A 25,101-nucleotide genomic window follows, 5' to 3' on the forward strand; every position below is an offset into this window, starting at 1 on the left:
AGATTAATATCCCAGTCACTGTTTATTTATACAGATGACTAATTTCTGAAGAATTATATTACAAATCATAATGCATAGCATTTAAATGTCATTAAATCAATATTCCAGAGAACATTTATTATACATTTTACTTTCTAAAAAAACTGAAGGAAATATGCAAATGGAAGAACTAATTCATCATAGACATTTCCAAGGTGAAAAAAATAGGAAATTGCTGCATTTTTATGTAGGTCTGTATGACAACAGCGTATTTTAGTGGTCTTCCGCAGACTAAAGGGATTGTTAAATGTGGCACTGTTAAAATCATTTGAAAGCATTTTCTAAAGGTGGAGATAGAGGTAAAATTTATTTTAATATATGCATGATAAAACTCTTGAGGAACTATTCTTACATTGTATCCATCTGTTTATCTCTCGAGAATGAAATGCATAGAGATTGCACAACGGAGCTCCAAAGCAACTGAGCAGTAATGAGAGCTCTGTAGCAGTTGCATAATCTGTGACTTTCCAGTTCTCATGTGCAGCAGGGTGAAGTCACTGTGAAAATACCTCTTCAACCTACACGTACATGCCAAGCACCCCTTGGTTATCCATGACTGCTTATCTGTGGCAGGCTGTTGTGGGTTATCTATGGCAGGCTGTTGTGGGTTATCTGTGGCTAGTTTTCCATGGCTGATTTCTTTTCATGTTTCCCTGACTCTAGATGGGAACATCTACCCTTACCGTGGAACTAATACTTCATATTTTGTGTTTTAACATGTCCATAGGCTTAAAAGGCTGAAGTGTATCAAGACCCAGAAATTATCTGTTCATGTCATGCTGGAGAACATCTTAAAACTATTGTTTTCCGATTATTACCTATGGGGTCAATTCATCTTTTAAAATAATAAAAACGTCCATGAAGATTAAATTTGTCTTGCTGCCAAAAGCCACTCACGTGACTTTTCAGTTTGTTAATTTTATATCAGTATGACCTGACTTTATCGCCAGTATTTCATTCGAATTTAAATTTTCGGTTTACATGTCAGGAATCATTTCATGTACAGCACGCTACCTTTGGTGGGAATGAGGACTGGGAAACCTGAAGTAATTTTTGTGTTGTACCATGCAGTTATTCCAGAATGGTAATGCTAATAATCGACATAGATGAACATGAACTTCGGCATTCAAATACATTCTCCTCTGTGAGATTGTATGCAAGTGTTTTTGTGAATTTTCCTATAAAACTAGGAGGAATTGTAATTTTTAACCTAATTGTAATTATATTGCAGTCTTTTCTTCTTTCTACTACTACATACTGAAAAGGAAGAAGTGATTTTGGCTTTGTAATTTCATCTAGTATCACTGGACAGAGATATTTATTGAAATACTCAGAGGCAAATGCAAAGCAAGGAAGTTTTAGGGACGTTTGTTCACTACGTTCTTTAATCAGAGGGGGGCAAATATTTGTTTTTGTTTTTGTTTTTGTTTTTTATTTGTGGTGTGTGTGTGTGTGTGTGTGTGTGTGTGTGTGTGTGTGTGTGTGTGAATCATTTCAATGTATAGCACCAGGATAGAAAGGTAATGCTTACATAGAATCGATGTGGATTTCTTACGTGTATCAAAACTCTGTATTGCCATATATATCTTATTCTTGACAATTAAGACACCAAACAAATTTCTTGGTAACAAGCCTGTCTTCTGTTCGCAACACTATTACTTGTGAATTCTTTTACACAGAAGCAAATACTTTGTGACACATTGATTTTAAAGCTAATATTCTTGCTACTGCGACAGTGCTAATTCTAAAAGAGGATAGTATTAACTCCTATTGATGACAATTGATATTTTGTAGACTCAAAATTAATATGTAGGAATAGTTTTTATAACTTCAGCTTGAGTTTACCCATTTTTTTTAAAAAAATTGCCAGAATCATCTAATGGATTGGATTTTAAAGTTCTTTATTTTGAGACAAAATGTCCTGTAGAATTAGGGTTGTTGTTGCCATTGAGACAAAACCAACTTCAAACTCACTCTCCTCTTAACTGAGCCCTCGGTCACTGGGATAATAAGTACCAGCATGGTCAGCTTTTTACATGTATATGAATATGTATGATAAAATATAGAGATTGACTAAAGTCCCCAAAACTGCTTATCCCTAGCACTAACAATGCTTTAAATATTTGGATGGAATACAGACCGAAAGAAAAACAGATCCCTATGTGGTGATACATGGGTAACAGTGTGAAAAACTAACACAAAAATCCAATTTCAAAAATTCATTTTGTTTGTAATAAAATCAAACAAAAAGAGGCCTAAAGTAAAATACCATCTGGGCTTGTTCATGAACTTATTTTTTTTAACTGTACACTCAAAATAGTAATCAAAGTTGTCAGTGGTGCAGCGTGAGTTCAGTAAAGAGATAATATTTAGGTGCACTGTACTCAGCGTAGATGCTCTATTAAATATCTTCTCTTTAGCGTGTTCACAAAGTAAGTTAGTTCCCAGTTGTACAGTGATAGACGCTCGCTCATAAACTCTGCAAGTCCCCATGTCACTGTGCTGTGAATGTATAATGCTACAATTTGTAAAGAGACATTTTAAATTTTACTTGTCAATTTAAAAAAAATCACATACTTGATCATTTAGAGTTGGTGTGGAGCGTCTGCAAGATAGCATGTGATATGGGGGTATCTTTTAATCCAGTCTCATTTAGCTTAAAAAAAAATCAATTGATTTACAATCACTGCTACTTAGATACTAATGGTAAATATAATTGCTTGTGACCTACGTCATAATTAATTCCCACATGCAAGCACCCATGAAGATGGGCCCTGTGCTATGCAGGGAAGGGTGAGTTCAGATGCTCTTCAGGCAGGTCCCAGCTCTGTGTGGCTTTCACAGCCGCTCCTGTGGGTCCTGGAGAGCAGGATCCTGGCTGAGATGTAGCCGTAGGGTTGGGCTGGCCCCCTGGGACAGACGCTTGCTGAGCAGAGAGAGAATGCTGCCTTACCTACCCTCGTAGAATTTCTATGATTGGCCTGTGGGTATCAGCTGAGCTGCATGGTAACTGCAGATTGCTTGACTAAGTCAGATCACCTGAGTGCTCTAACAGCCCGCATTCGCCTTCATCTAGACCAGGGTCAGACCATGCAGGAAATTCTGGTGTAAACCACGGCTGCAAACACTTTCATTCTCTCCCATGCTTGCCAAGTTGCTAGGATATACTCGACACCTGTACCGGGTGCTGGAACAGCATCTGAATACAGGGGTCTTGTCTCATAGCAGTTTGGTGTTTGGAGTCCTCTGTTTGGTGAAACTCAGGAATGCAGGAGCCTTTCAAAGTAGTTACCTTCGATTGCAGGGAAGATGCACCCTGAGATTTCACAGAGAGGTCTGGAGTGCAATTTCAGTCAGTCTCAGGTCACTCAGACTGGACTTCACTGTGTTCTTTCCTTTCTGAAAAGACACCCTTGCACAGTCCTGGGTATGGTTTTGCCTTCCTGATAGTCACTCCTTCTATATTTGCTTTTCATTCTTTCATTTTCACTTTTTCTCCATTTTTTTAAATAAGAAACTCAAGCGGTGATTTGATTAGTGAAGTATGATGGTGGCCTTTTACAACCTAATTAGAAATAGCTATGAAGTTGTTGCTATGGGAGATAATTTTATTGAATGTATTTTATAACTGATTATATATCAATATAGTCAAGTGCCATTCATTGGTCTAATTATAAAATGTAATTACGAGGATAGTCATGGTGGTTTGCTGCTTTTTAATAGCCAGGGTTTGGAATTTCGTTTGATCTCAGCGATTGTTCCAATCCCTTCCCTTTAGATTATTCTTTCCTTCCCTTCGGATATATTAGATTTGCTTGGCTAGTTCAGGACCATCTGCTTCTTAGATAATAAATAAAATATCCCACAGTTAGCCTTAAAGATTAAAGATAGCAAAGCAAAATGGACAACGGGGTCACAAATTATTGTCTTTGGGCAGCACCTTTTCTATTTCTCGTTTCATAACAAAGCATGCCAATTTGCAGGGAGGGTGGTGGTGGCATATTTTAGATTTGTTTACATTTGGAAATATCAAAATGGCTGTGGATTATCAAGACTGTTCTTCTGGGATCTATCGTGCCTTAGCAGTAATTAGTATATAATGTCTAAATGTCCATTTTGAAAATAAAAGTGAGATGGGGAAAACTATGAGACTACAATAGCCAGGAAATCAGTATTAAATGACATCCTGCTTATATGTATTGACGTCAGGACATGAAACAAAGCGAACTTATCACCAGCAGATTATGAGAAGCCAGGTGATGAAAATTAGTCAGAAATTACCCATCTGTGTAATCAGCTTTGGTTTCTGTACGTTTTAGCCAGTTTGGACACTAGGATCTGCATCCTAGAAAGTATATATAGTGTGTATCATCACGTGGCCACTCCCCTCGGAAAGTTCAATTCAGTAAACTGCACAATATGGCTGACCTTGGGCTAGTGGTGAGGTATTGAGCACATTTGCTGCCTAGGGCAGGCAGACGGCTTGGCATGACTACTAAGCCTTCTCCTTTACTGTCACTGTGTTACAGAGACCCTGGAAACCCTCATCCGACAAGCAGAGAATTACACCAGTATCCTTTTCTGCAACACCTACCGGAACATGGCCTTGGAGGCTGCTGCTTCCACTCAGGAGTTTTTCACCGATGTGGGACTCTATTTATTTGGTGCGGATGTTAACCCCGAGGAATTTGTAAACAGATTTTTTGACAGTCTTTTCCCTCTGGTCTATAACCATCTCATAAACCCTGGTGTGACTGACAGTTCTCTGCAATACTCAGAATGCATCCGAACGGCCCGCCAGGATGTTAGTCCATTTGGCAACATCCCCAAAAGAGTCATGGGACAGATGGGGAGGTCACTGCTGCCCGGTCGCACATTCCTGCAGGCGCTTAATCTGGGCATTGAAGTCATCAACACCACGGACCATATCCACTTCTCTAAGGAGTGCAGTAGGGCCCTCCTGAAGATGCAGTACTGTCCTCACTGCCAGAGCCTGACGCTCAGTAAGCCCTGTATGGGGTACTGCCTCAATGTCATCAGGGGCTGTCTAGCCCACATGACAGACCTTAATCCACACTGGCATGCTTATATCCGCTCCTTGGAAGAGCTGTCGGATGCGATGCACGGAACCTACGACGTTGAGCACGTGCTCCTGAACTTCCACTTACTTGTTAATGATGCCATGCTGCAGGCTCACCTCAATGCGCAGAAGTTACTGGATCAGGTAAGCCGGCCTTCTGCTCTCCCCCTCTAACTTCTTAGGATGCAAAACTTAGGTGGGATAGTCACAAAAGTCTTGGACACTCTGTTGTTCTAGTCTTCACATGTGTATCAGCACAGGGAGTTCATTCTCTAAGAATCAGAGAATGAAATGTATGGATGCACCTGATTGAGTCCAAGTATTCCATCTATTCAACACCGAAATTTTGATCGGATAAAATAATACTTTAGCCATTAAGTAGCTGGCTTCTTGAATGGCTCAGTGAAGCCAGGAAAGCTTACATTTTAATCAAGAACATCTGGGTGCAAAATTAACTAGCAATATGAGATGAGGTAAGAATTTTAAGTCTTTGGACCTCCGTATCCTCACTGACAAGAAGAAAACACTGCAGAAATATTCTGAAGTGTACCCTTTTGAGAAAGGCACTGTTTGTGGAAGCTTCTGTCTGGCACCTCTTCATAAAACAAGACAGGTCGATGTTGTTAGAAGTTTGTAGTTTCCTAGCTTAGAATGGCAAAACACTGACTATGTATCCATGAAGTTAAGGTTGGATGCCTTTGTGGGCAAAAGAATTTCTTAAGAGTCTGACAAAGTGATGGAGCGGATAGTCTGTAAAACCTCACCCATGCTCTCCTACGGTTTCATTTCTAGCAAACTAAGAAACTATTGAGACAAAACCATCAAGCAAGTGATACAAGAGTTTTCTCTCTTCAGCTTCCTGTCGAGCTATTTAGAAATAGTCTCAGGCTCCTTCAGTAACGCTTCTCAGATCTCACAGAGTGGCGGAGGATATGCTGTGGATGATTCTCCTAAATCATTTCTCCTGAAATAGAACAGATACTCTCGAGCACCAAGACAATCCATCTTTCTGAACTGACATTGATTTACTGACCTGAAAAATATTCTTGTCACATGCTCTGTATGTCAACTCTTCACTCTTGATAGAAGGTGGACCTGAAAGGTTTGAGTTTTACCAACGCCTTCCACATTTTTTCCCCAGTGGCCTTTACGTGCCTCTTTGGAGCCTTCAGACAATTAGAAATAGCGCCCTCTGGTGGCTACATCATCAACATGTGGCATGAGCCCTGAATTTCAAGTCCAGATTGCATTCTGCCAAGTGTCCCCAACCAGTAAACAAGTTTCTTTTGCCATTTTAAAATTAATATTCAGAACAATAGGTTTCATTATTTTGTTTTCATGTATGTATATTTATGTATGCATGTATATGTGTTTGTATGTATGTGTGTATGTGTGATGGCTTTGTGTATGTATATATGTATGTATGTACGTACGTACGTATGTATGTATGTATCACTGTCTTTTTCATATTCACCTTGCAGTGCCCTCCTTTTTGCTTGTTCTCAACTTGATGTAATAAACCTCAGTTTTTTGGTCCTTTCTCCCCAATTTATGTAAATCAAATACAAGATTGACCTCTAAAAGTACATAACACAAAAATTTTATAGTTTTAAATTTTGGACAGGAAATAAAATATCCATTTGACAATGTCAACTATGTCCAGAGGGAACATGTGTACTAGAAATCTAGGGCCAAGTCTAGAATACAGTTTATATTTATAAAAGGATTTACCTACATTTTTATGTGCATGAGTCTCTTGCCTGCATCTATGTGAGTACACCACGCATATGCCTGGTATCCACGGAGGTCAGAAGAGGGCCCCTGGAAGTCACAGATAGTGTGAACTGTCATGTAGGTGCTGAGATTCAAACCAAACTCCTCTCCAAGAACAACTGCTCTTTACTCCTGAGCTGTCTCTTCAGCCCTCGGGCTTCAGTTTTAATTTGCTGTATGCTACTTAAAATCTTGGGCCCGAGATTTCTGCTGTGTGTGGCAGAATTGGCATTCAAAGTGCCTTATGCACTTTAAGGAGCCAGAGTGACCTTTCGTATCCTTAAAGATCTATCAGATCTAAAAGTATCTATTTTTCCTATTTCAATTAATGGAATCAAACCAGGACTACAGTACCCATGCATGCTTTTAAACCCAGCATTTTCTACCTGTAGCCCAAGTAAACTACTAATAGAATTAGAGTGCATTTTGGCTTGTGTAACAGGGGAATGGGGGTAGTGATGGGCTGAGTGTGGTGATATTGGCCTGTCACTGGAGATGGATGTGTGACCACTTGGTAGTTCCTTTCCCTATTCGAAGGCCAGCCCTTGGCAGGCTATGTTTAAACCATTTACTTTTGTATTTCAAATTATTAGCACGTTTGTGTTTTATTTATTTATTTAATTTTACTTTTTACTTATTCAGTTTACATCCTGTTCACTGCCTCCTCTCGGGCACACATTCCCCCAATCCTTCCCCATCCCCCCTTTCCTTCTCCTCTGAGTCGGTGGGGGCCCTTGAGGGTATCCTCCCACCCTGGCACATCATGTCTCTCTGAGGCTAGGCACTTCCTCTCCCACTGAGGCCAAGCTAGAAGAACATAGCCCACATACATGAAGCAGCTGTTTTGAGTCTCACATGAAAGTCCAGCTGCATATATGCTACATATGTGTGGGGGACGTAGGTCCAGCCCATGTATGATTTTTGGTTGGTGGTTCAGACTCTGAGATCCTTGGGGATTCGTCTTCCTGTGGATTTCCTATTTCTTTTGGGGCCTGCAATCCTTTTTATTCTTCTATAGATGTACCCAAGCTCTATTGTTGTGGGTGTCTGTATCTGTCTGAGTCAGCAGCTGGGTAGAGCCTCTCAGAGAACAACATACTCCTGTCTACGGGCATAACAGTGTGTCATCAATAGTGTCAGGGAATGGTGTGTGCCTATGAGATGGATCTGAAGTTGGGTTATTGTGGGTCATTTGCTCAGTCTCAGCTCTATGTCCCTTTCCTGCATGTCTTGTACACAACAATAATTTTGGATTGAAAGTGTTGGGGGGCGGGGACTGATGTCTCTATCGCTTCACTGGGATTCCTGCCTGGCTATAGAAGGTGGCCTCTTCAAGTACTATAACCGCAACATAGTGCATCACAGCTAAGTTCAACCCCATTGATTCTTGGGTGCCTCCCTTATCCCAGGTCTCTATATAGTCATAGAGATGTCCCCCACCACCTTACCCCTGTCAGTTATAGACTTCCACTCATTTTAATGGACATCTAGCCATCTATTCTGTCATTCCCCATACCTGATCTTGACTCCTAATTTCCCCTCCCCATAGCTCCTTCCCGGTTCCCTTCCCCCATCTGCCTGCTATGACTATTTCACCATCCCCCTCTAAGTGAGACTCAAGCATCATCACCTGAGCCATCCTTGTTTGGCCTATTTGGGTCTGTGGTGTGGCACGGTTCGTGGTTAATATCCACTTATAAGTGAGTATATACAATGCATGTCCTTTGGGGACTGGGACCTCACTCAGGATGATATTCTCAAGTTCCATCCATCTGTCTGAAAAATTCATGATGTCATTGATTTTAAAAGCTGGATAGTATTCCACTGTGCAGATATACCACATTCTTTATCCATTCTTCAGTTGAGGGACACTTAGGCTGTTTCCAGTTTCTGTCTATTATGAATAAAGCTGCTGTGAACAAAGTCGAGGAAGTGTCTTTGTGGAAAGTTGTACACTCTTTTGGGTATATGCCCACGAGTGGCATAACTGGGTCTTGAGGTAGAACTATTCAAGTTTTATAAGAAACTGCCAAATTGATTTCCAAAGTGATTGTACAAGTTTGCACTCTCACTGGCAAAGATAATGTGTTCTCATTGCTCCACACCCTTGCCAGCTTGTGCTGTCTTAAGCTCTTGATCTTAGCTCCTCCCATGGGTGTAAGTTGGAACCTCAGAGTTGCTTTGATTTGCATTTCGCTAATGACTAAAGAGTTTGAACATTTCCTTAAGTGCTTCTCAGCTATTTGAGATTCTTCCATTGAACATTCTCTGTTGAGTTCTGTACCCCAACTTTAACTGTTATTTGGGTTGTTTGGTGTCTAACTTCTTGAGTTCTTTATACATTTTGGATATTAGATGTAGGGTTGATGAAGATTCTTTTCTAATCGTTGGGCTACCAATTTGTCCTATTGACAATGTCCTTTGCTTTAAAGAAGCTTTTCAGTTTTATGAGTTCCCATTTATCACTTGTTGATTTAGAGCCAGAGTCATTGGTGTTCGGTACTGGAAATTGTCTGCTGTACCAATTTTTCCAATGGTATTTCCTACTTTCTCTCGTGTGAGATTTAGTGTACATAGTTTTGTGTTGAGGTCCTTGATCCACTTGGACTGGGGTTCTGTACAGGTTGTAGATATATATATATATATCTATTTCATTCTTCTACATGCAAGCATCCAGTTACAGAAGGACCATTTGCTGAAGAATATTTTCCATTGTATGGCTTTGTCTTCTTTATAAAAACAATCAACTCTCCTTAGGTATGTAGGTTTATTTCTGGGTCTTTGAATTAATTTCATTGAGCAAAGTATCTGTCTCTGCACCAATACCATGTAGTTTTTATCACTATTGCTCTGTAGTACAGCTTGAGGTCAGGATGGTGATTCCTCCTGAAGTTCTTTTATTGTTCAGGAATGTTTTGGGTGTCCTGGGATTTTTGTTTTCCAATGTGAAGTTGAGAATTGCTTTTTCAAGTTCTATAGAAAATTGCATCGGACTTTTGATGGCCATTGCATTGAATCTGTAGATTGCTTGTGGTAAGATGACCATTTTCACTATGTTAATCCTACCCATTAGGAACATGGAGATCATTCCATCGTCTGATATCAAATTCAGTTTCTTTCTTCAGGGACTTGAAGTCCTTGTCATACAGATCTTTCATGTGCTTGGTTAGAGTGACACTAAGGTATTTTATATTATTCATGGCTATTGTAAAGGGTGTTGGTTCCCTAATTTCTTTCTCTACACATTTATCATTTGTATAAAGGAGAGCTCATGATATCTTTGAGTTAGTTTTGTATCCAGAGAACTTGCTGATGCTGTTTATCAGCCTTACGTGTTCTCTCGTAGAAATTTTGGTATCACTTATGGATACTATCATATCATCTACAAATAGTGATTCTTTGACCTTTTCCTTTTTGAATTGTATCCCCTTGGTCTTTTTTTTTGGTTGTTTTATTGCTCTGTCTAGAACTTCAAGTACTTTATTGAATAGATAGCGAGAGAGTGAGCAGCCTTGTCTTTTCCCTGATTTTAGTGGAATTACTTTCTCTCCATTCAGTTTGATGTTGGCTATTGGCTTGTTGTCTATTGTGTTGACTATATTTAATTATGTGCCTGTATTCCTGATTTCTCTAATACATTTAACATGAAACTGTTGTATTTTATCAAAGGCATTTTCAGTGTCTAATGAGATAATGATGTGAATTCTTTCTTTCATTTTGTTCATATGGTGGATTATGCTAATGGGTTTTTGTATACTTAACCATCCCTGCATCCCTGGGATGAAATCTACTTGCTCTTGATGGATGAAGTCTTGATCTAATTTTGCATCAATGTTCATAAGAGGAATGAGTCTGAAGTTCTCTTTATTTGTTTAACTTTTGTGTAGTTAGGTATCAGGGCGACTGTGGCCTCATAGAATGAGGTTGGCAGTGTTCCTTCTATTTTGCTTCGTGGACTAGTTTGTTCTTCTTTGAAAGTCTGGAAGAATTCTGCACTAAAATCATTTGTCCCTGCGCTTTTTTGGGGGGGGGGAAGGTAGAAGGCTTTTAATAACTGCTTCTATTACTTTAGGGATGATAGGGCTGTCTAAATCTTGATGTAATTTTGATAAGTGGTATTTGTCTAGAACACTGTCCATTTCATTAAGATTTTCCAATTTTGTGGAGTATTATAGACTTTTGAACCAGAACTAATGATTCTTTGAATTTCCTCAGTGTCTGTTGTTAAGTTTCCCCTTTCATTTCTGATCGTGTTTAGTTGGATATGGTCTCTCTGTCTTTTGGTGAGTTTGGCTAAGGGTTTGTCTACCTTGTTGGTTTTCTCAAAGAACCAGCTCTTTCTTTCATGGATTCTTTGTATTGTTCTCTTTGTTTCCAATTGATTGATTTCAGCAATGATTTTGATTATGATTATTTCCTGACTTCTCCTCATGTTTGGTATGCTTTCTCCCTCTCTTCCTTCTTTTCCTAGACCTTTCAGGTATGCTTTAAAATTGCTGATATGAGTCACTTTTAAATTTTTTATGGAGGCACATAGTACTGTGAACTTTCCTCTTAGCACTGCTTCAATTGTGTTCCATAAATTTGGGTATGTTGTGTCTTCATTTTCTTTATTTCTTCCTTGACCAGAGATCATTGAATAGAGAGTTGTTCAGTTTCTTGCATGCAGCAGAATGATGAATTCTGTTTTTGCATCCATTCTGTTAGTCTGTGTCTTTTTACTGGGGAATTGAGTCCACTGATGTTAAGATATATATTAATGACCAGTGATAGTCATTTCCTGTTACTTTGATATTGGTGGTGTTTGTGTGTGTGTGTGTGTGTGTGTGTGTGTGTGTGTGTGTGTGTGTGTGTGTACTGTCCTTGTTTTTGCTCATATGGAATTCCATATTTCCTGAGTTTTCTTGGATGTAGTTATCCTTCTTTCGATTTGAGTTTTCTTTCTAATATTTTCTATATGGCTGGACTTGTAGATAGATATTGTTTAAATTGGGATATGTCTTGAAATATCTCATTTTCTTTATCTATGGTGATTGAGAGTTTTGCTGGGTATAGTATTCTAGTTTGGCACCTGTCATTTTTTTTAGAGGTTGCAGGATATCTGTCCAAGGTCTTCTACCTTCTAGAGTCTCTGTGGGGAAGTCAGGTATAATTCAGATAGGTTTGCTTTTGAACGTTGCCTGGCCTTTTTTTCTCTTGCCACATTTAATATTTTTTCTTAGTTCTATATATGTTGAGTTTTGATTACTATTTTCTTTTCTGGTGTAGTCTAGTTGGTGTTCTTGTATGTTTATAAGCATGTCTTTTTCTTTAGGTTGGTAAAGTTTTCTTCTGTGATTTTGTTGAGAATATTTTCTTGGAGTGGGACACTTCACCTTCCTCTATTTATATTATTCTCAGTTTAGGTCTTTTCGTGGTATTCCAGATTTCCTGGACGTTTTCTTTCAGGAACTTTTTTTATATTTAGTATTTTCTTGACGACTGTATCAATTTCTTCTACTGTATCTTCTATGACTGAAATTCTCTCATCTGCTGTTTTCTGTCGTGATGCTTGCATCTTTTGTTCTTGATATCTTCTCTAGGTTTTCCATCTCCAGGATTCCCTCAATTTGTGTTTTCTTTATTGCTTCTATATCCACTTTAGGGTTGAACAATTTTATTTATTTCCTTTTTCCTGTTTGATTGCATTTTCTGTACATCTCTAAGGAATTTGTTTCCTCTTTAAAGACCTCTATCTGTTTGATTGTATTTTCCTGTATTTCTTTAAGGGATGTATTAATTTCTTCTTTAAAGGCCTCTATCATCTTTCAAGGTCCATTAGCCATCTGGATGGTTTTGGTCCCTGGATGTTCTTGTTGTACTAGGTATTAGGAGGTGGATGAACCTTGATGATCCTGGTATAGCAGGCTTCTGATGGGTATCTGCAGGCTGTATGGTTCCAAACCTGCCAGTCTGTATGACTCAAAAACCTCAGGTTCAATGAAGGTGGGTGGAGAATTAATGAGGAACGGAGATCCCCCTGTGATAGCAGGCTTCCCAAAGGGTTCAGAGAGCAGGTAAGATGGGATTGGGAAAGGAATCTTACCTCTATGGTTCAGGAGTTTCAGGTCTGATGCAGATGGAAAGAGCGGTATCAGGAGAATAGAGGTTCCCCCAGGATAACAAGCTGTTCAGAGCAGTTTGGCTTGGCCCAGAGGATTCAGAGAGCAAGAAAGATAGTTAGGGGAAAGGAAGCTTACCTGTATGGTTCAGGATTTGCCGATCTGATGAAGGTTATGGGAGAGGTGTCAGGAGAATGGAGGTCCCCCTGGGATAGCAGCAAATGTTTGTGCTTTATGAATCACTTTTGTAGAAAGCTTTCATGCCACATGATTCTCATGAAACATTATAGAAAAAGTATATATAAGCCAGAAGACAGGGTGAAGAGCTTCAAAGGGCTCTATAATAATGAATTCATAACTGCAGTTACCTGCACTGGCCTTTTAAAATTTGTCTTGCCAGCAATTACAACTATGACCCTTTCTTTCTTCTATTTCCTTTCTTCTTTCTTCCTTTCTTTTTAAAAAATCTCAGTAGGTAAATTTGCTCTTTGACAATTTCCCACATGTCTGTAACAATCCTGACCATTTGTGTTTCCCACCCCAACTCATCCCCCCCCCAAATTCCGTCTACTCTTCCTTCCTACTTCTCTTTCCTACATTCACACCCATCCGTTGGTTTTGTGAATCACTGAGTTTATACAGGGCCATCAGTATGACTGTGAGTATACAGTTACATTTTGGAGCTCACAGAGAGTGATCCCCAGAATCTATCAGCAGCCAATAGTTTTGTCAGAAGAAGTGGTCTCCTGTGCACCTCTCTCTTTTGAGTGACTGACTGTTGGCAAATCGAGTGCTGTGCTGGTCAAGGGCAAATGGTTATGGTTTAAATTTGTGGTTGCAACCATTCTATTGGAGTTTAATGATGGCATGCCACAGCTCCTCCCCTCATCACCAGAGTCTTACATGCTTCCTAACTTTGCTTACACAATGTCCCTGGATCTTAGAGGTGGTGTCAATAACTTAAATGTGTTGTAGTGCTGAGGGCTGGACTGCCACTTATCCTTAACATCCTACATTTACCATTCACTGAAAAGATGGGCTTCTGTGATTAAGGTGGGCAGTAGTCACATGTCACAGCATAGCCCCCAGGGTTGTAAACATAGGTACTTAAAAGGCCCTTTGATGCTGTCATATTTAAACAGCAGTAGTAAGTTTTTCTCTTGGGTTTCCAATCCCCCAGGCATGGGTTGAGCACCATGGAGTGGTTCTCAAAATCAGTTGGTTATGCCCTGTGCACCGGTTGTTCCACAGAAGTTCCAGCTGTTGCACAGGTAGGAACAACTTTCTTGGTAGGTTGGTTTTATGATTTTTGTTTTGTTTTGTTTTGGATTGTTTATTTATATAGTTCTTAGGTAGGTAAGACCATCGCTAACCTTTTTACTCCTGTAGTAAAATTCTGGCATCTGAAAGCAAGCCAGCAGAGAGGAAGAAGTTCCCTTCTCAGTACCACCTTTCTCTGTAACTTAGGATGAGGTGTGTGGTATTGTCAGCCATGAGTATGAGATCATTGCTGTCCTGACTGACAATCAGGAGGACTTTATCAACAGGAGATTATTGTTTCAAGAGCCTAAATATTAGTCTGATTTCATATAACAAATGGCCTTATTAGCATCTGAAGAAACATAATTATTACTAACAAACTGTGGATTATTTTTTCAAATATAAACAATGGAGATCCTTATTTTCATTTATTTGGAAAGAAGAGGAGAAGAAACTGACTTTAAGTTCCTTGTAAATTGACTCATTAATATTTATTTGTGCCAACCTCAAAGTGATTTATAAACTGTTTATCAAGCTTTGATAACCAGTTCACACACATCAATGATTTCAACAAATTCAAAATAAATTACTGGGGAGCCAGCAAGTAATGGCCCTCTCACGTTCCCAAAGCAATCTGTGAACTTGAGCACTTCTCCATGTATCCTTCAATAAGTACATATTTTCCCATAAAGAAATCCATAGAGGGGCCCAGTGTATCATGTTCTATTAGAGGAATTTCAATTGGAAATAAAAATAAGTTCTCAGGTTATTGACAAAATTCTAAGTATCATACACACACACACACACACACACACACACACACACACACACACACCTGCCAATAACAAAAGCTTCTTTTAAAAGACTATATTTTTAAATTCTAGGTTTTTCTGTAGATTAAGTTAAAGTTAAAGTAGAAGCAGATCTAGAAAGACTGGGATTAAAAAGCAGGCAATTGTGTGAGGCTGATTGTATTTCTGCCTGCATCATCATCATCGAAATATTTTGTTGCTGTTTTCTAACTTAATTTTGCTACTGTTATGAACCATAGTGTAAATATCTGATATGTAGGATATCTGATAAATGACCCCCATGCAAAGGTTGTTCAACCCCAAAGAGGCCGTGACCCACGGGGTTGAGAACTGCTGCTCTTGCAGAAGTTAGAGCATTTCCTTGATAATTAAGTTTGCTCTTGGGTTAAATATGACAGAGTAGTGGTGAGCCTAGGATGGGCTTAGTGTTTCCAGCAAGCTGTTTAACCCTACTGAGTTTTTGTTCTGCTAAGTACTGCTTTGAATTCTTCAGGGTTTTACATTAATACTGAACTACCCTTTCTTAGGAATGCAGGACTCTAGTGAGCTTTAATCACAAGACTTCAAAAATCATTTTTAATGATTACTTAATATAAACAACTAATTATAAATATTTTCTCAAGTGAGAAGAAAAGAGGGTTTTTAGGAAATATACAGTTCTCTGATGTTTGTAGATATACATGTGTACTTACAGGTACACGGATTTCATCCTTTTGACAAATCAGTGGGTCTCCCACTCCAAGTTCTATACAGGTCTGACCCTGCTAAGCTAGCTCCTGAGAGCAGAGGAGATAAGTTTATTCAGGGTGGTATAGCCATAGACACTAAACCGTTTTTGTCAACCATTATTTGAAGTTGTGTTTACTATTATGTGATGGTGGGGTATTATTTGTTGTTTCAGCAACAGTTTCTTGTCAAAGGCACAGAGATAGAGAGGTATACTAATTCTCATGCTTTAACCTGTTTGAAATGAGTCAGATTCCATGGGCAGTCAGCCATGATAGAGAGCTTGTTTCTAGAAGTACCTGCATTTAACATGCAGCCATAATTAGTAGTTTCTAGTTTTAGTCCTGGGGTTATTGTATTCTTCTCTAATGCAGAACAAGAATCTGAGACAAGTCTGAAATTTGTTTTTGTTCAGGAAGTACTATGTCTTGGGGTACCCATAAGAAGTTATCAGTGTATGCTGACATGTTTTCTTTATGCTTGATTCTTTACCTTTTGAAGATTCTTTATCTGGACATGGGTGCAAACACTGATGCCAATGGGTGGGTTCAAATTTGATTCTTTCCTTGATATTAGTGTTTGAGATAAGGTCTCAAGTAGCCAAGAATATTCCTGATCTCACCATGTAGCCAAGATAACCTTCAACTTCTGATCTATGTAATGCTTGGATTACAGGTAAGGAGCTCTACAGTGAACTCTTGTTTGTGACCGTTTTTAAGGTTGAAAGGATAGACAGTGGTGAGGGACAGTCAATCCCTAGGGTTCTTAGTTGTAAAGTCTAAAATTCCCTAGGAAGACATTAGAAAGCGATCTTGAATAATTTTTTAAGTAAATATTCCAGAGGAGTTTAAACATGTATGATTAATTTGTGGGTTTGCCTTTCTGAGGACTATTGTGACAAAGATTTCTTTAAAATCAGTAATGACAGTCACTATTTTTTTTTGTTTTTCTTTGTTGTATTCTATTCCTGGAGACATGTTCATGTTACAGTGGGACTTCTCTTTCCCTCTCCTTCTCCCTCTCCTTCTCCCTCTCCTTCTCCCTCTTTCTCTCCCTCTAACCCCTCATCATCCCCATTCTCCTCCCTCTCCCACCTCTGTCCTTCATCTTCCTTCTCCTCCTCTTTATTTTCTCCCTCTTATCTATGAATTCTAGGATGATATTACCTTTAAAACTCACTCTCATTCGAGGATCCATCTTCACTTTTTTCTCAGACACTTGCTTCCCTAACCTGTGTGCTTCAATTTCATTCCAAATACAAGGAAAATAATCACTTATATTACTTCCCCATCAAATTTAACATTGTTTATGTATGCATTTTTATTACATTCTAGGAGTTTCTCTGAGATATCCACATATTACGATCCCTTATTTCTGCTCAAAGATTTATTTATTTAATCACCTTTGCATTTTGTGATAAAAATACCTGATAGAGAACTTGGTGGAGGAAGGGTGTGTTTTAGCTTAGTGCTTCAGAAGGTATGTGATTTATGGTCTCCTATGATTGGACATAAAAGTCATGTTCTTGAAAATGTAACTCCATTTAGACCATTTTTAAATATGTATACGTTTATGTTCTTGGAAGCTTCTGCAGTAGTAAGTTTCTATATTGTAATTTTAAAAGTTGATTTTTGAAATTAGCTTACTAACTGGTGGGGTTTTATCAGGTACATCTTTTATACATATATAGTTATGGATAACCCAAAACCCAACCCTTTCTTTCTTCCATTCCCCCAAATTGTGTGTGTGTGAGCACACAAGAGAAGGTCTTTATAACTCTTTTTTTTTATTAACTTGAGTATTTCTTATTTACATTTCGAGTGTTATTCCCTTTCCCGGTTTCCGGGCAAACATCCCCCTAATCCCTCCCCCTCCTCTTCTTTATGGGTGTTCCCCTCCCCCTCCTCCCCCCATTGCCACCCTCCCCCCAACAATCTAGTTCACTGGGGGTTCAGTCTTAGCAGGACCCAGGGCTTCCCCTTTATAACTCTTATATGACTTTATGTAATTTGCACTGTGTTATCATTAAAACATTATGGATTTTTGTTCCAGAGTTCAGCAGCTTTCCAACAAAATTATTTACAACAAAATCAGATGTTCTGTTTTAAGGCTAATTCAATAAATGAATTATTTCCTTTTTATTGGATATTTTATGTATTTACATTTCAAATGTTATCCCCTTTCCCAGTTCCCCCCCTCCCACCCCCTTCCCCTGCTTTATGATCATGCTCCCCCATCCACTCACCCACTCCCACCTCAACACCCGGGCATTCTCCTACACTGGGGAAATGAGCCTTCACAGGACCAAGGGCTTCTTCTCCTATTGATGCCACACAATGCCATTCTCTGCTATATATGTGGCTAGAGCCATGGGTTCCTCCATGTGTTGGTTTGAGCTTGAAGGTTCACAGTGGTAGGATCTTAGAGTTGATAGTTTGCTTTGAGTAGTGTTAGCTACATGAAGGGTCCTCTGGAAGCTAATTGGGCTATCACTATCTTAGTGACTTGTGAAGAAGTTGAAATTCAGGAACAGCATCCATCTTCTTTTCTTCAGTTTTCTCCCCTACAAAGTGGATGAATTTATATCCATATATCTACCCCACCTATGCTGAAAATTCAAAAGTTCTTCTATAAGATATCAAAAACAATACATTTAAGGTACGAGATGGTTCAAAGCACTAATAATTTTTTTTATTTTAAAAAATTTTGTCTGTGCAGTGTTTAGTCTACGACCCCTGTTAGTCACTGAGGGTTCTTTCATATCATAGAAAACAGGACGTCTTCTGTACTCTGGCTCATTGGTCTGGTTTTGGGTCCTAGTTCCTGCTTGCATCATCAACTGATGTTCAAAATTGGCATTCTTCAGTCCTGGGCATAGTGTGGGCTCATATATGTGCACTGGTGAAAGCATCTGTCAACTGAGAATCTGACAGAGTGCTGCTAGAGGATAAACAAAGGGCAGAAATTAAAAACAAACACCAGAAGTACTGAAGATGTGTAATTTATAAATGTCAAGTGTGGAATCCACAAATACTATTTCTAATTTGCCAACTAGTAATAAAATGTACTTAACAAAAATTAAACTAAAACACGGAAATACAACAGCTGAAATAAAATTAGTAGTAGAGACAATTTTTAAAATATAGTTCTACAGGTATGTAGAACTGTTAGAAACATTTTTTCAAAACTGTCCTTTTATGTATCACATGCTATAAATTAATGTTTATGTGAATTCACTGATCAATACAATTAGAAAATAATTATAACTCCCAATTGAGGAAAAAAAGAGTTAAATACACATTCTCCAAGGAAGGTCAACAAGGATTTGGTAAACTACATGAAAAATGTTTAGCATCCTTACTCATGGGGACTGTGCAATAATAAAATATCACTTACCAGTATAGGATGGCTGTAATGGAAATACAGACGGACACTGCAAGTGTGGCTGTGGACAAATTGGAACACTGAAACATTGCTGGAGGCAGGCTGTGTGTAATGAGTAGTGCAAGAACCTTGGAAAATGGTTGTGTGTCTCCTCAAAACTGTTCAATATGGAGTTATCATATGACTTAGGATCTCCATGTTGTATGTGTGTGTATATAATATGTTTGCTTGTCTGCACATTAAATGAGAATGAAATATGTGTCCCCAAAATACAGATTTATGACCATTATATCACTTATGAAAGTTGAGAAAAGGAAATTACCTAAATGACCATCAAGAGATGAATGTGGAAAGGCATTGTCTTTCATGCCTGTGGTGGATTTCTTTATTGATCACAAGGACAGATGTAGGAGACACACCATTGCAACTTTGAAAAAGGTGAACAGATAATTTAGAATTTCAAATAATTTATTTAAATCATAAACTGTAGTCTGCAAACAGCTGAGTCTGCAATGGAGAATTTCAAACAGAAAACATAGACAAGATGCTTGTCATAGGAATTAGACAAGGAAATATTTTAATGATTAAATAAAACAATGCTATTTTAGTTGTATATTTCTCATTGGCTAAACTTAAGTTTTGTGAGAGAGGAATTTACTGAGTTCACCTTGTTTGTTTACATAGGGACCAGGAAGGCTGGTGCTTTCTCAGGCTAATGTTCTCCCAATTACTTGAATGTGCATTATTTGAAGTAAGTCCATCACAAAGACCCTGTTTTACAGGATACTATTAACGTGAAAAGTCTAAGTAGCAGGTCCACTGAGACAGAGAGCTTGGTGGTTCCTCAGGGATGGGAGGTGATACAGGCAAATGGTAAATTACTACTTATACAAAACAAGATTTGTTAATTTAGACACCGTCTCTGTGTTTTTTAGTTAATTTAGGTAAAGGTTTATCTCTCTTGTTTTTCTCAAAGAACCAGCTCCTATTTTTGTTGACTCTTTGTTTAGTTCTCTTTCTTTGTACTTGGTTGGTTTCACCCCTGAATTTGATTTTTTTCCAACTGTCTACACTTGGGTGTGTTTGCTCCTTTTTGCTCTAGAGGGTTCAGGTGCGCTACTAAGATGCTTATATAGGATCTCTCCAGTTTCTTTATGAAGGCACGTAGTGCTATCAATTTTCCTCTTAGCACTGCTTTCATTGTGTCCATGAGTTTGGGAAAGCTGTGCCTTCATTTTCTATTAAATTCTAGAAAGTCTTTCTTTAAATTCTTTCTCATTTCTTCCCTTACCAAGTTATCAAGCAGAGGGTTGCTCAGTTTCCACGAGTAGGTGGGATTTCTGTTGCTTTTGTTGTTATTGAAGACCTGTCTATGGTGATCTGATAGAAGGAATGGCAATTTTAAATCTTCTTGTATCTGTTAGGTTTGTTCTGTGTGTGATTATGTGGTCAATTTTGGAGAAGGTGCCATGAGGTGATAAGTCCCAGATACCAGAGAAGTGAGAGATCTCAGGACTCAGTGGGGATGACCTTAGCTGAAATGCCCAACAGTGGGGAGGGGGAGAAGAAACCTAAGCAGGCTACTTCTCATGGATATTTGAGACATGGGACTACCCACGCATCTTCAAAATCCTTAACCCACAATTGTACTTATCTAAACAAATGGAGAAAAGAGCCCAAAGGAAAGGCTGTACAGAGACTGGCCAGACTTGGGATCCTTCCCATCTGTAGTCACCAAACCCTGACACTATTTCTGATGCCATGTTTTGCTTGCAGTTGGAGCCTAGCATGGTTATCCTCTGAGGTTATCCTCTAGTAACCTGCAGCTGACTGAGATAGAAGTAGATACTCATAGCCAACCATTGCACTAAGGTCAAGAAACCCTATGGAAGAGAAAGGGGAAAGACTGAAGGAGCTGAAAGGGATTGCAACCCAATAGGAAGAACAACAGTATAAACTAACCTGGACTCCTCAGAGCTTCCAGAGACTAAGCCACCAACCAAAGAGTATACATATGTAGCAGAGGACTGCCTTGTCTGGCCTCAGTAGGAAAGGATTGATTAATCCTGTAGAAACTTGATACTCCAAGGAAGGGGGATGCTATCAGGAATGAGGTAATAATGGGTGGTTGGGTGGGGGAGCATCCTCTCAGAAGCAAAGAGGAGGGAAGATAGGGTAAAGAACTTGTGGAGGAGGGTACCAAAACAGGGCAACATTTGGAATGTAAATAAATAATTAAAAAAACCCCAAGATTTGTTTTGGAAGGGATTAGAGTTGAAATCATCAAATTTGGTATTGTGGTGTTGTACAACTGAAGATATAGTTAAACTCACATTTCAAAGTTGAATTTTATGGAATATAAATTACATAATAAAAACCTTATAAAACCATTGAAGTTCATAGTAAGTTATAAGAAAGTGGCTGACTGATTTTGAAAATATATTCTCACGAATGGAAAACCACTACAATGCAGTGAATAATTTCCATTTTGAGGGTTATCCTTTTTATACTTGTGTTGGCATGTGTTCTTGAGGCTTTCTGAACTATCTTCAACCAGAGTGAAACATTAAATAGATTTTAGAAATATTCTGTTCTTAATGCTTCAAAGTCCATTAGAAAAAAATCTTGTATAGTAAAAGTTTTGTTTTTCACATAAGAAGTAAACTTTAAGACCTTGGAAATAGATTTTATTACTTCAAATAATTTAGGGGCAGGATTCAATGGGAGAGTACTGTTACTCATTCTAGACTCTAGCTAAATTGTTGACATGCTTTGAAAGAAGGATGCCCAGTGAGACACGGGGTGTATACAAACTGGATAGTGTCACTGCGGTGTTGGAATTTATAAAAGATCATCTTCCTTTCCTCCACTGCCTCTGCTCCCTTCTGAACATGGTCTTTCCAAAATATAAAGTGAATCGTGACATAAATCATGACTGTGTGTTGACCTTGTAGAATCTAAAACCTTTCTGTTGGCTTTCAGAACCCTGTCTACCTGGACTCTCTCCTCCCACTTTGCTCTTGTGAGAACTATTCTTAGCAATGCCTAGCTCCCCATGCTGGATCTGATCTCAGAGGGCCCAGTGACCGGTCCTTCTTTGCTTTAATCTCACTGCTCTGTTAGAGAATGAAATAGACTCTTCACTGGCTGTCACCCTTTAGAATCCTTAACTGATGGTTATAGGCATCTCATTTTTTGTTTTATTCTTTATCTGGATGATTGTGGAAGTCCCAATTAATTACTTTAATATGTGACATTTGAAATAAGTCCATCTCAAAGACCCTGCTTTGCAGGATACTATTAACATGAAAAGCCTAAGTAGCAGGTCTACTGAGACAGAGAACTTGGTGGTTCCTCGGGGTTGGGTGGTGGCCCAGGCAAATGGGAAATTGCTACACTTACACAGAACAGGATTTGTTTTGGAAGGGGTTAGAGTTGAAATCATAAAATTTTGTTGTGTGGCCTTGTACAATTGGGTCGGTAGCCTTGTGATTAACATATACTCGTCATATGGATCATCTTCTTTGTGGCCCACAGTTATTATTTATTTGTATTTTATGCTTAATTGTAGATGTCCTGAGGGCAGATGCCATTTTCTGTGTTAATTATTCTACTTCCAGAATCTAGGTCTTACAGTACATGCACTTTGATAAATTTTTATTGGGCAACTGAGTAATTTTGGATTTTCTGATACATTTCCTCAAAAGGGGGAATTCTTCCCAAATTCATCTTTGTCTCCACTTTGGCCTTCCTATGTCTCTATGAAAAAGTATAAATGCCTTATGCGTTCCCCACCTCCTTGTGTGCACATCTTCGATCTGCTAAAAAGCCTGTTTCATTCAGGCTCCCTTCCCCTCCCCATTGCACTGGATTAGCTGGCAGCCCTGGCAATTCATGCTGTCTTACCATTTTATTCCCAGTGCCTATTAAAATGTTTGACAATATTTGTTGAAATGAAATGACCTCAAATTCGATAGTAGAAACATCCTGATTTAACGTGCTAACTGGATTTAATTACATTCATCTACAGTTTTTCACTGAAACTTAAATTATTAACATTTCCTGTCTCCCGTGGGAGTACATCCACAGAACTGCTATAATTTCTGTTTCTTTTAATGAATAAACAAAGTATAATGTCAAAGCCCTTACACAGATATCTTGGTGCTATTGATATTATCCATTTATCCTTTTCTCTTTTCTTTTACTGGATATTTTCTTTATTTACATTTCAAATGTTATCTCCTTTCCTGTTATCCCCTCCTGAAACTCCCTCTTCCATCCCCCCATCCCCTGCCTCCATGAGGGTGCTTCTCCATCTACCCAACCACTCTCTCCCACCTCCTTTGCCTCGCATTCTTCTACACTGGGGCATCAAGCCTTCATAGAACCAAAGGCCTCTCCTCCCACTGATGCCCAACTAGGCCCATCCTCTGCTACATATGAGACTGGAGCCATGGGTCTCTCCATGTGTATTCTTTGGTTGGTGGTTTAGTCCATGGGAACTCTGGGATGCCTGATTGGTTGATATTGTTGTTCTTCCTATGGGGTTGCAAATCCTCTCAGCTACCTCAGTCCTTTCTCTAACTCCTCCATTGGGGACCCCTTTCTCAGTCCAATGGTTGGCTGTGAGCATCAGCCTCTCTATTTGTCAGATTCTGGCAGAGCCTCTCAGGAGACAGCTATATCAGGCTCCTGTCAGCAAGCACTTCTTGACATCCCCAATAGTGACTGGATTTGGTGACTATATATGGAATGGATCCCCATGTGTGACAGTCTCTGAGTGGCCTTTCCTTCAGTCTCTGCTCCACACTTTGTCTCCATATTTCCCCCTGTGAGTATTTTGTTTCCCCTTCTAAGAAGTACTAAAGCATCCACACTTTGGTCTTTCTTCATGAGCTTCATGTGGCCTGTAAATTATATCTTGGGTATTCCAAACTTTTGGGCAAATATCCACCTATCAGTGAATACATATCATGTGTGTTCTTTGTAATTGGGTTACCTCACTAAGGATGATATTTCCTAGTTCCATTCATTTGCTTAAGGATTTCATGAAGTCATTGTTTTTAATAGCCGAGCAGTACTCCATTGTGTAAATGCATTTATCTTCAGCCCTGTCAAAATCCTACTTATCAGATTGGGTTATTGAAAATAAGGGTGAAGATTAAAATTATTGAGCATGCAAAACACACCATAATGGTCCATGTGATTTTCTGTAAATGATTCTAGGTGTATTTTGTGTCAATTTTCCATCTTTCCCTTATCAGCCCAGAATTGAAAATAATAAATAATGTAATATCTCCATGCTATGCGATAGGCAGTTTTCAGTGCAGAAGATATTTCCAGGGGCTGGAGAAAGATCAAGTCTCCACTGTCAGTATAAGTATCTGTTAGATACTGTGAGCTTATGTCTCGTTTAAATAATTCTTTCTGGTCATCTTAAGAATTCTTAAAACTATGATCTTGGAGCTCACTTATGTTCGTAGATGTTAGTAGCTAATCTTTGAAATCTATATTATCGTAAAGCTTAGGGAAGCTATCCACGTGAATCTCTACAGATCATTTAAAGTTGTCTCCATGCGGGTTGTGTGATAAAGGCTTTCTCCAGCTACTGGTTAAAAATCTATTAACTATGTTTACTTGAATGCTGAAACTGACTCAACTTTTAACTGGGTTCTTCATTTTATCCCTAAAATGCTGTAGGGAGTGCTCATTACAGGTATTTTGTGATTATCTGTTGGGAAAAGTTAGTGAAATTAATGGATATCCATAGTTACCCAGGGATAACTCTACACTTACACTAGAGCCCTGCAGGGCAGCTGATGGTATTTTCCTCATCATTGGAGTAAAAACCTTTAAGCTTACCATGGAGTAGGTCTTGCAAACTGAATTCCTCAGAGCCTGCCTTGTGCATCTGCTTGGGCTACGC

At 38.9% G+C, this 25,101-nt stretch overlaps 1 protein-coding gene across 1 annotated transcript in view; it reads left to right on the forward strand.

The window, feature by feature from the left end:
- Positions 1-25,101, forward strand: part of Gpc5 (glypican 5) — a 1,404,282-nt gene that overhangs the window by 267,750 nt on the left and 1,111,431 nt on the right. Inside the window, 1 exon segment of the mRNA NM_001107285.2 lies at positions 4,569-5,263. Coding sequence (NP_001100755.2) covers positions 4,569-5,263 — 695 coding nt within the window.

This window comes from Rattus norvegicus, chromosome 15, assembly GCF_021556685.1.
Source record: "Rattus norvegicus strain SHRSP/BbbUtx chromosome 15, alternate assembly SHRSP_T2T, whole genome shotgun sequence".
Lineage (NCBI taxonomy): Eukaryota > Metazoa > Chordata > Mammalia > Rodentia > Muridae > Rattus > Rattus norvegicus.